General features: G+C 38.5%; 1 protein-coding gene across 2 annotated transcripts; it reads left to right on the top strand.

Moving 5' to 3' along the window:
* The first annotated feature begins 1096 nt into the window (after positions 1–1096).
* On the top strand, positions 1097–11717 carry Psq (pipsqueak). 2 transcript variants are annotated; one of them, XM_064217398.1, is made up of 11 exons: positions 1097–1847; positions 2612–2710; positions 3068–3157; positions 6143–6277; positions 6597–6708; positions 6872–7020; positions 7648–7825; positions 7925–8101; positions 8921–9023; positions 9984–10083; positions 10378–11717. In XM_064217398.1, the coding sequence occupies exons 2-11, from the start codon at positions 2615–2617 to the stop codon at positions 10573–10575; spliced, it is 1338 nt and encodes a 445-aa protein (XP_064073468.1). In that variant the 5' UTR covers positions 1097–1847; positions 2612–2614; the 3' UTR covers positions 10576–11717. The 2 variants fall into 2 exon arrangements, with proteins under 2 accessions (XP_064073468.1, XP_026499911.2); XM_026644126.2 differs by lacking the exon at positions 1097–1847 and adding an exon at positions 1894–2523.
* The last annotated feature ends 600 nt before the right edge of the window (positions 11718–12317 follow it).

The raw sequence follows: 12317 nt of genomic DNA, 5'->3' as shown, positions 1-12317 counted from the left end.
TTGCTTTAATTTTAATATTTAAATTTAAAAAATGATTAAGTTAAACTGCTTTCATAACTTTAATCCGGGCGTTTTTGCATACAACGCCATCTACAACATAATATTTGAACTCAATCAAGCAGTATCAGTTAAAAGTAAACATAGTATAAAGGTAGCTATAAAGTATGAATGAATAGATATTCGAATTGTTGCGAGTTTACAATTTTGTTGAGATTGTACTTTACTAACTACTTTTTTGTCGGGCACTGTTTATTAATTCTTATTGTTATTTAAATATATAAAATGTAGGACCATTATAGTTTCATGTTACCTATTACGTTACAAGTTTCTCTGTATCTCGGTATTAAAATACATACTTATATTTTTATATTATTTTATAATTGCTTTCTTTAGAAGAGTACCTTTTAAATGTATTATTTGCATTTGAGAGGCTTGGCTTGATATCAAAGGGAAAAAATATTTGAGAAAGCTATAGGGTACCCGCATACTTATGTTTATTCTATATATATACATGGAGCGTAATTTGAATTCTTTCCGCTTTTTTTAAATTATTGTACTTTGAATATTTAATAAATACTTTAATGACAAATTTTCTTTTAAATCAAATAGCATTTTGAGGGTGCCACTTGTCACTTATATAAATATATACTTAGGCATTTTTTTGTGATTTTTGTGTATGCTCGCTCCATCACATTATAGAAGTAGCTGCTTAATGAAGTAAGTAGTACGGATATAATTAACTCATACTTCATCCTCAGGTTTGGTTTGAAAAGTACTGGTATTGGTGGTACTGGTGGATGCTGGAGTTAGTAAGCGGTGGATGCTGAATATTGCCGCTTGTCGCTTTGCATATTGTTAATTGCTTCAAAAAATCTGTAAACTGCAGGTAAGTGTCTCAATTATAGAGGGTTTTAATTTATAGAATATAAATTTTGAAATTACTAAATTATTTTACAAAACAAAACATAGCGTATGGTTCATACGTATGTCGTATATTTTGAAACGCATTTTGTAAATTTTTTACGAAAACTTTTACTTAAAACAAGTCTGTAAATGTATTTATAAAAGTTAGGCAAAGGATAATACGTAAGTTTTTCAAAGTTTTAAAGTTGAATATGCATCGTTCAATTGTGTTTCCGTACAAATCAAAACACTGGTTAAAGCAGTAAGAGGACAGCCGCTTAGCTATAAAAATCGATAGCATTAGTGAGTCCGTACAAATGAATTATACGATTCCCATTTGTGTGCGTCTCTCGGCTTCTAGTGAGCGAGAAACAAAAAAATACAAGTGAAATTCTTGTAATAAAAATCAATCGGAGCGGAGAGAAGGCGCCGCGCGGGGCGCCGACTGGTCGGGCGCCGAGAGGCCACCCCCTGCCTCCCCTCTTTTGCATAACTACACCATCTATAGTGCATCTACCCTCATTAAAATAAACCTAATTTCAATACAAACGTTTACTTCCTGCACAATCATATAATGTCTGAATTATTATTTTACTGTTAATAGAGCCTTAGGTTTGTTAGTTTCATATCCATATACTTGTATATAAGCCAGATCCACCGACCAAAGGGGCCGAGTAAAGCGCGCCGCTCAGCCGGTTCCCGGCAAAAAGGCGTTTGTTTTTATTTCTTTGGCGCGGAAAAAAATCAGCACGCGCCCGCCCTGCACCTCCTAAACATGCGCCACGCAGCGACGCAGACTCGGCCGGGTGTGTGCCGAATTCACTTTCATTTGCGACATCTCATCGTCTCCCGAAGGTCACGGTGCAGCGGACATTGTTTCGTGTGATCTTAGGTGCATGTGAGACGCGAGCGGGTGCTTGCGGCGGCCTCCGCTGACCGACTAGGTGAGTTGAACGGTTTCGCGCCCTCGTCTTCCTCGATTCGTTTCTCTCGCGTTTATCGTCTCCGTTTTACACCGTCCTTCGTGCGAGAAGACGTTAAAAGTGAACGTTTTCGTATCTCGCGGTGTCGGTGACGCGCAGCCGTGGCGTATGTCCGTCGTGCCCTCGAGTGCCGTGGCGAATAGAGCGATATGAGCAACGCGAGAGGGTTAACCGCGCAACTTTATATTCACTACTCGTCTCCACCTCCGACAGGTGATGGCATGCGAATTTCTACGTTAGCGCGTCTCCTCTAGACTGATTATCGCATCGGTCGCGCGATCTCGAATGACGATAAAGTTTTGAATTTCATTCGGCGGGAAATCAGTGTTAACGAAGAGTTTTGAAACGACTAAAAATAACGTCAACTGTATGGTTATGCTTGCTATAGTAAGCGACTGTGAATAATCAAAAATAAAAAACCTTATACGAGACGGTTCGCTTGCGGATGAGGGAAAGAGAGGGAATCGAGTTTGCACTCCTCATTTGTGCACCAATCGAGAAAAAATTCAATAAGGCTCGCTTCCTTTTGTCTAATTGCTTATGTAAACCTACGTAAAAGTATAATATGCCAATTGTCCAATTCTTGCGATATTTTGACGAAGTTGAAAGCTTTGTCATCGGTTCACAAACTTTAGTTGTATGTTTCTGCTTTTAATGATAATTTACACTACTTCATTTACATGCTCTTGATACTATTTAAATAAAATTATTGATAATATTTTTAGGAAATGCCTGGAACGAATACATTTCAAGTGAAATGCGAACCTCTATCGGATGAGGAAGAAAGCACCGCACTGTTCACTAAAACTTATTTTAACGACCACGTGAGTATTTCAGTGTCTAAAAAAAATTTAATAATAGTGTAGCCTCTGCCTTAAATTATAATCGAAAAATACTGATACATCAATAAATAATTATAATATATATAATAATGAGACTGGTCCACCCTTACGGGATGTAATCTTCCGATCGAAGTTTGTATATATCCGTATGTTTGTTTACCTAGGTAAGTTAATACTCACCGTAAGTACTATTTTATACTTAACAGAGTTAGCATTATATAATATTTATAATATCTTCTTTTTTAATATCCATCATAACAAACGTCTAACAACATTTAAGTTTAGATGAAAAATGTTTTTGTCTAAAATCACTAAAAATGTAATGTGTGTATTTCAAAGCGGTCGACGCTGGACTACATTCCAATAAAGTTAGAAACAAACCCGAGAGTTGATGAAAATGCCTCGTCCAATCTGCTACATCATTTACAGGTGAGTCAGTGAAACATACCTCGTGTTAGTGTTCATTTGAATATTGTATTGTTTATATCTAGTTCTTGTATTTTGAAAATTTGTTTGAAATATCCCTTGAGTGGGTTAATCGTCATTTGTATTTTGAAAATTTGTTTGAAATGACGATTAACCCTTGAGTGGGTTAATCGTCATTTTTTCGAGATGCTTTTAAGTTAGTCCTGTTGGGTGCGATTCATGCTCAGAACCGAATTAGCTAGCATTCTTGCCACCATTCCACGCGGTCAAGATTTATAAAGTAACTTTTTTAAATTCATATTTGTATATATTTAACGACTTAATGTTAATAATTCTTATGTAAATAAAATGTTGATAATATGTCTTTATATAAACGCTACATTTATGTAGATTATTTGTTTATCGCTAAGTCCTTAGTGTTTGTTGTTCTAATATTCATTTGACGTTATATTTTTGTCAAATCACATATTTTTCTTTTGTGTTCTTATATTAAAAGGTTTTTTGAATTGTATCTGAATATGACAAGCGGTTATGCTTACATTAATTACTTATTTAATTATAATTACAAAGTATAAAATAAAGTCGCTTCCCATTGTCTGTCTGTCCCTATGTATGCTTAGATCTTTGAAACTAGGCAACAGATTTAGATGCGGTTTTTTTAATAGAGTGATTAAAGAGAAAGGTTTATATGTATACATGACAATACAGTAGAGAAGCGCTGATTATTTTAGAGGTTTCTAATGCGATGTCGTAAATAAACACATTTTTTTGCGCTTACAATGCAAACGCTGGCTGTACCCTACAAGATAAATCAAAACAGTATTGTAAACATTAAAAAGATCTATAAAAAAAGTCCGCGATGTTATATATTTATCTCTTAGGGAAAACCCACAATAACCATTTTTTTATCCTTTACTTTTTCCGAGAGATAAGGGCTTATTTACGAAATTATTTTAAGCAATACAGCAATAATCCTTATCCAATTAAGTACCTTAAATACATCGTGGATCCCATATTGATCCACGATGTATTTAAACTGACTGATGACATTCTGTAGTATATTTAGTATCAGCATTGCAAACGCGCGAAGCCTGGGTGGGTCGCTAGTTCCATATATAAATGTCGTCGTAACTTGTTTAATATAAGTTTCAGCGTACATTTAAAAAAAACAACGAATTTAGATTTAAAAAAATACCCAATTTGAATTTAGTGGCTACTTACATTTAATAAGTTGTTGCTTATTAGCCCTAGTTATCTTGAACTCGACTCTGATTGTTGAACGTTTCGTTACGTTCCTTCTTTTCTATGTAAATAGAAACTACAATCAAAATGTTTAGTCCTATTTATATATATATTATTGAATGTATATTCATAATTCATATATCACATATAATCACATATATTCTTGAAAATGTTTGAAGAAGAGACGACATACATAATTCAAGGGATAAGGTCTAGAAAGGTTTTTTTTTATGGTATATCTGGCAAACGAGCAGGAGGCTCACCTGATGGAAAGTGACTACCACCGCCCATGGACATCTGCAACACCGGGGGGCTTGCAGGTGCTTTGCCGGCCTTTACGGAAGGAGTACGCTCTTTTCTTGATGGGCCGACGTGAAATACTGTCTTGTCTTGCTGAGCACACCGAGCTCTTTTGATGCCAATTTGGCTTTGCCTTCCAATTGACCGCGGAACTGAATGAGGCTCGAAATGTCGACGCCTAGTATTCCGATATTAGCTGTGGCGGCTAACGGAATGTCCTCGAATCGTGGAGATACGACAAATGGTGTTTTTTTAGCAGTTAACGCGCAAACTTGCGTCTTTTTGGGGTTGAAATGGACTAGATTTAGCCGTCCCCAGTTCGAGACTTTGTTTAACGAAGACTCGATTTCAGACACAAGTTTGTTCCGGTTTTCTTCGACGTTTTCCCGAGAAATATTAGCACGGCCGGTGTATGAGGTGTCTACGGTGCTGTCGTCTGCATAGCAGTGAATGTTACTGATTTGCAACAAGTCATTGATATGTAGAAAAATCTGAGTGGGTGATTTGGCGAATTTTAACTCAAAGCATGCGCCGTTGATAACGACCTTGATGCTCCGATCTGCCATGACACTGCTCATCTAGTTGCATAATTTCGCAGGAAGCCATAGGAAGAAAACTTCGAAAGAAGCGCTTTGTGCCAAACGCGATCGAAAGCTTTCGCTATGTCGAAATTGGTTGCTAATGCCCTTCCCCTTGGACTCAACTTCTATCGTCCATCTGTCAGGTTAACTAGAAGATCGCCGGCTGAGCGACTCCGAGGGAAATTGTATTGACGGTCGATAATCAGCTATCTTTAGGTGCTGCAGGAGCAAGCAGTTAATAATGGACTCCATTATCTTGGAGAATAAGGAGGTGATCACTTTAGACCTATTATTGAAGGTGTCTGAGAGGTTGCCTTTTTAAGGTTCGGGTGCACCAAAGCAGGCTTCCATGAGTTTGGGAAGACCCCTAAGGCGTATGATTGCCGGAAAAGACGCTTTAAAACCGGTGCCAACTGGAATTTAACCTCCGGCATCGAGGTATTACACCGCGAGGTTGTTGATGGTGCCTTTCTTCGGTCTCCCAGAGTTGAGATTTCTCATTCATCATGAAGATCAGATTTCTCCTTCGTAGTGTGGGTCTAATGATTCGCCTTCCCTGTGCAGATATGGAAAAGCAGTCTGACTGAAATTCCCTAAGACAACCTTAGCGAGAGACCAGAAAGCATGTGTTCCTGAAGGGATTCGCACCGGTCTCTCGCGAATTCTGCCAATCTGCCAAATCTTCGTCGTATCGTAATCGTATTTCTGTCCCATAGGGGAATACGCAAATAGAGAGTGAGATCGTGTTCGCCCACACACTAATTGGGCTCTACAATATGATATCCTGGAAAGTTGCCTGCGTTGGAAATGGCCACCTTGGCAGACCGTCGTTCAGGAAGACTTTAATATTAATAACTGTCCTCAGCAATGCGTGCAAGGCTCGCTGGAGGAGCTGGCCCCCGCCCCCGCGGGCCCCGCCGCGACGCCCGTTTGCGAGCACGTGCCCGCGCCGCGCGACGCCTCGCTCGCTACGCTCGAGCCCGCGCACGCACACGACGTGGTGAGTCTGTAATTTACACACATACACGCATACTTAACTAACTGTACGTACGAAATATTAAGATCTACCATCATCTGTAGTCCTAGCAGTAGATTCTAGGAGAGTCTTGTTAAACACGAAATATCAATATGTAATGTGATTTCTTACAAAACTGACTAGGTTTATTTGGAACCTAGAAGTATAGTATAAAACAAAAAAGTAAAAATATAAAGATATACTCAAACGAGGTATCAAATCTTATTCGAGAAATATTTTTTTTATTCGTTTAAGATACGCTACATTGAAGTAAGTTTTTTTTATGTAAAATTTTTATTGCCAGGGATCCTCGCTCATAAGTCGCCACATGGAAATGATGAACACGACGGAAGTGGCGGATTCGGCCGAGTTTGTTCCGCTCATGTCCATCAAAGACGAGCCCACGTCTGAAGGAGGTATGACGTGTACTTTTAATCTAGAAGTATTACTGAAACCTACATATTCCGTCAACATTCTAAATTAATTGTACTTGATCATCTGCCTGTACGCAATATTATTTATTAATATGGAGGCTAAGGAAAAAAGTTCCAGCAATAAAAACTTTTATCAATATTCCAGAGCAACATCAGTTAAGCAGCGACGACACGAGCGATTCCAACGGCCCCCCGCAGGAGACGGGCAGTCGCGGGAGCCCGAAGAGCTGGACTCAGCGGGACATGGACCAGGCTTTGGAAGCGCTTCGGAAACATCATATGAGTCTTACTAAGGTATATCCAAGTGGAAGTATGCTTTCCCATGAAATTCTATAATTCTAATCTATTTTACAAATCACGAGATACTATGAGATATAAACTATTGTCATATGAAATTCCTTACAAGTAATCCTGGGATTTGAGGATAAATATCTTTCTAAGTTCCCAATGTTATATTTCTTACAAAGTGGTGACGACTATTTCTCATTAGATGACCCGTTTGCCAATCTGCCAACCATCTGCCATAAAAAAAAAGTAAACGTACATATGTATATACAAGCATTTAGGTTAAGGAGAATAAATTTCTCTTAATTTGTACGATTAATAAGAATTCGATAAAGTTCATCGTTCTACTTTACATGATGTGAAGTGTAAAAAAGCGCGCAAACACAGGTGCGCTAGAGCTGGAGTGTACAAACTGCGAGAAATTTGCGACAGAAAACGCCCTTTTTTGTCGGTTAAGCCCCAATGACTCGCGACCTCGGGATCTGCGGTCTCACCAGACAAACGAGGAAAGTCACGAATAAAGACTAATGCGCCGCGTAGCCCTCGGCGTCGTAGAATAAGGGCGCTCCGTCTCGGCTCCGGAGTGGCGGGCGAGCCGATGGGGCCGCGTTAGTGTTAGCGTATCGCGCTGCGCAGGCGTCGTCGCGGTTCGGCATCCCGTCGACGACGCTGTGGCAGCGCGCGCACCGCCTCGGCATCGACACGCCCAAGAAGGACGGCGCCGCCAAGTCGTGGGGCGCCGCCGACCTGGCGCGCGCGCTGGCCGCGCTCCGCGCCGGCGCGCTCTCCGCCAACAAGGCCAGCAAGGCCTACGGTGAGTGCTCTGACGGGCGAAGTGCGCCCTCGTGCCGAGGTTTCCTTTGAGCCACGTTTTGTCGATCACCCGACTCGAGCCGGACGCGTGTGTCGGCAGGCATCCCGAGCAGCACGCTGTACAAGATCGCGCGGCGCGAGGGCATCCGGCTGGCGGCGCCGTTCAACGCGGCGCCGACGGCGTGGCGGCGCGCCGACCTGTCCCGCGCGCTGGCCGCCATCCGCTGCGGCGCCGCGTCCGTGCAGCGCGCCGCCGCGCAGTTCGGCATCCCCACCGGTGCGCACGGCGGACTCGAGCCCGTCGCTGCCACTCTCAGAAACGAGCGACGGTTGCCCTTTGCCTCGGTGCTCCGGTATTCGACGCATTCACGTGTCAAATGTATTGTGCGGATTGCCTCGAGTGACCGTTGGACGTCTCTGAGTGTGACAGTCGGCCCACTCCCGACCGATTACCATACGAACTTGTAGCGACTTCCTGGATATTTCAAAGTGGTATATATCAATTAAAGACAGCCAAGTCGACAATACGTCGTCAACCTCGTTCCACGCCCGCACTAACGTGTGCCTCACGCCACTGATACTGAACACGCTGCACTCGGATACTCGGCATATACAAATATATTTAGATATATTATGTCCATTCTCTTTTTGCATCAAAATGAAAACATCGCACTCTCCAAACATAAAGCAATGAAACGTGTGCGTATTTTATACTCGCCCTTATTTGGAGAAAGGTCTGTGTCGTTTGATTAAGCAAATAACTAGTTTTAGATTTAATGTTAATGTTTTATATTTGCCACTAAATATGTTTAGAATTTTTTAATATGGTAACTGATGTTATAAATGAAAAGGTGAGTTTGTTTGTGAAGGAAAAAAAGACAAAGAATTTTAAATAAACGTGTCAGAGATATACAAAAGGGTATAGGTACCCAACACCTGCTCCCATTTCCTCAGATGCAGGCGAATCCATGGGCGAAAACTAGTTACAAATAATTGATAAACAGTATATATTTACACGACCTTATTTGATAAATACTTTAAAATGGTGATTTAAATGCATTCGAAAGAGCTTATTTGACTAAAATTTCGTTTTCAGGGACGTTATACGGCCGATGTAAAAGAGAGGGGATTGAACTGTCTCGCTCGAATCCTACGCCATGGTCCGAAGACGCCATGGAAGAGGCTTTAGAAGCCGTCAGGTATGACACGTTAATACGCCTTGTGCACTCTTATAGTATTCACACTAAAAATTTACATTTTCAAAAGAAAAGATTTACTATTGCATTTCCTGTCCGTTACTTTCGGTAGAAACAACTATTCTTGGCGCTTGACGAGGCAAAAGTCGGGTGTATTTTTCCAAACGTTTCAAAAAAGAAAGTTATTCTGTGAAATTGTTATCTTCTTTAATGTCAGTACTTTGAAGAAAATAACAGTTTGCACTGAGAATAACGCGGATTATTAGTTTTACGTTTGATATTGAGATATCTGTGTACTTTATTGAACATGCGTAAGTTCCGAACATCATACCTTCTTCTATTTAAAGAGCAAACTCTTATACTTATTGAATGTATGTAATGCATCAACAAGTTACTGAGCTGTTTCGTTAAATGTCTCTAACATATAATAGTTGCCTAAAGCTAAAAAAGTAACAATCCGGCCGCTACGCCTTCGAATAATTCGGTCGTGACGCAGTACTAACCCTAGCCTTCTAACGGGGTAGATCAAAATTATCTTTTGGTACCTCTTGGTTCTTCACCTTATGTTATTTTATCATCATTATATTCTTGTTTAACTACTAATTACAGTATATACTAATTATAATTACAGAGTCCTCAAGCACAGACCTCATGTATAGCCTTGTGGCGTGCTAACGGCATAGACGATTGTACTTCTACCGCCAAGGTCTATGTTGTCTGTGTCTGTATGTAGGTGTATCATGTATTAAATTGATACTTTCGCTCTATCACATTAGCTGTCCAGGCAAATCCCACATTTTAATAGAAGTATCTTAAAAAATATGACAATTTTTTGTAATGTTTATTAACTCGTATTAAATATCTGGTGGGGTGGAATTATTACTGATTCGGCGGATTGTTCGTATCCAGGGGGATCCGTTATACAGCAGAGGACTTGTAATATTTTATAGTAAACCCTTTCAGAGTGGGTCAGATGTCCATTAATCAAGCTGCAATCCATTTCAATCTCCCATATTCTTCACTGTACGGTCGCTTCAAGAGGTGCAAATATCAACCAGTTCAGGTTAGTTACGAAGTTACTTATTTCTCTTATGAATAATTAAGCATTTTTTTGCCTCTTAGGGGCATACACATACTTTATTGTGATTTGGCAGAATTCTACACATATGGGTCACTTTTGTGTTTCATTATCTTTTAAGTAGATGTTGTTCTATACATAAATATCTATTTCAATTAATAGTGGAAACTGTAGTTTATGTAAAAATAAATTGTACTAATTTTTAATGTAGCGATATGATATTCAAAGGTAAAACTATTTCATGTAAGTAAAGAAAAAATCATAATTTGAACGTTCCAGGGTCAACCAGCTCAACAGGACCTTCCAAAACCAACTGAATCCGAGAGCCAACCACAGGATATGTACTACCAACAACTAACACATACTCATACGGAACCTGATGCACAGAATCCTTACATGAACGATATCGAATCCCATAGCCTTCAGCCCTTACACTACGGGCAGATGTACTATTCGCCGTGTCACGTCACCAGCTGAGAGTACAATCCCTCTGAAGAGGGACAATGACAAATGATATCATGAGACTATTGACATTCAAAAAGAAATCATTTTAAGAAATTGTTTAAGCCCAGAATACCATCGATTTTGTTGGTAGTTTTTTTGTAAAGGTACTTTATACAAAAAAACAAACAAAATTTTGTAAATATATTGCTATTTGTACGAATAAGTAATATTTTTCGGTATTCATTATAATCAGTATCTACATATTATAATAATCGGTATACAGCCGTGCCAACAATAGCATCATATACCCTATTAAATGCTATTCTAAATTAGAAATTAAATATTTATTTTTATTCTAAAATGTCATTTAACTGTAAGAGTTATTTGTAAGTGAATTAACTATGTTGTGAGATAAAAACATTTTCGGCCGATTTATTAGTAACCTGTTAGGTATTTAGGAAAAGCCTTGGCAGCTTGACAGTTTTTGTTTAAAACTTGTCAAAACTATAAAATTATTCGAACGGATTAATAAGGTAAAAATTATGTCCAAGGCTTATCTGGAGGTTTATTTAAAAAAAGTTCGAAATTAAAATTTTGTTTTTTTATATGAACTTTAGTATCATCATATTTATGACATAATTTTAAAATTAATAACTCATACATAACATTTTACATAATAACTACTTTGTAGAAAATTACCGTTATAATGTGATACGTTGTTATCAGGGTTAGTGATTTTTATATTGTTTTAAATATTTTCGTATAGCTTGTAAAGTAGTTTTAACGTAGAATGCTAGAAAAAACTATACTGCCATGACTTGTAATCTAACGAAAATGTTCTAGTATTTATTATCTGTATCTTGCAAACTGTCATAATTATTGATTTTAAAATTGGAAAATTCCAAGTACGTTTTCGATGTACTTATTGAGGTTTCAAACAATTTTAATATGTAACGAGTACCTTTGTATTTATAATAATATATTTAAGTAAAATCTTTAATTTATCGGTAAGTAACGACGTGAAGTTAGCAATAATCTTGATATACACATCTGTCCATGAACTATATACGTAATGAATAATGTGATAGGATATAATGAGCTAGTTTGTAAGAGTTATCGTGTACATTTTAGCAGTATTTTCACTTTATGAATGCTAAAATTATTAAAAAGTAAAAGGGTTCAGAAATTTTGGTTGTATTATGTTAGTTTTCTTCTCGGGTAGATGCAAGATTATATCGAAATGTAAATCGTGGGCGACACAAGATGGATTGGAGATATTTTCGGTTGTCAGGGGCTTGTTACAAGTGTAGGTGTTTTTGATAGATGGTGTGCGTAATATTATTTTACAGCGCCATCTAGTTGAAGTTGTTGCTTAGGTCCGTAGATTGAGAAGTAAAATGTAGCGAGTATAAATTTATTTTTTTGTTAGGGGTACGTATACACAATTAGAAGTACGGATATAAGTGATATGATTTGGTTAATTTTTATGGGTCGATAAGTTTAAATTTCGAATTAAGATTATTATTTTGCTAAACGTTACACGTCTCATTAATCGAACACTATGTAAAATACATCCACTTACATATTCATTGTCAAATTAAACACTACCACCTGTTCTGAAAAGATAATACCCTGAGAAGAACCGGCGAAAGACACTCAGCGGGTCTCTTTCTCCTTGGTTCCTTGAAAAATTGGACTTATAAAATATGTGTAAGGTAAGTTCACTGCCGTATCCTCCACATTGACAATAGCTTTAACATTTGTTATCACAAAAC

This window comes from Vanessa tameamea, chromosome 16, assembly GCF_037043105.1.
Source record: "Vanessa tameamea isolate UH-Manoa-2023 chromosome 16, ilVanTame1 primary haplotype, whole genome shotgun sequence".
Taxonomy (NCBI): Eukaryota; Metazoa; Arthropoda; class Insecta; order Lepidoptera; family Nymphalidae; genus Vanessa; species Vanessa tameamea.
The sequence above is the reverse complement of the archived record's forward strand: the minus strand, read 5'-3'. Positions and strand labels throughout refer to the sequence as shown.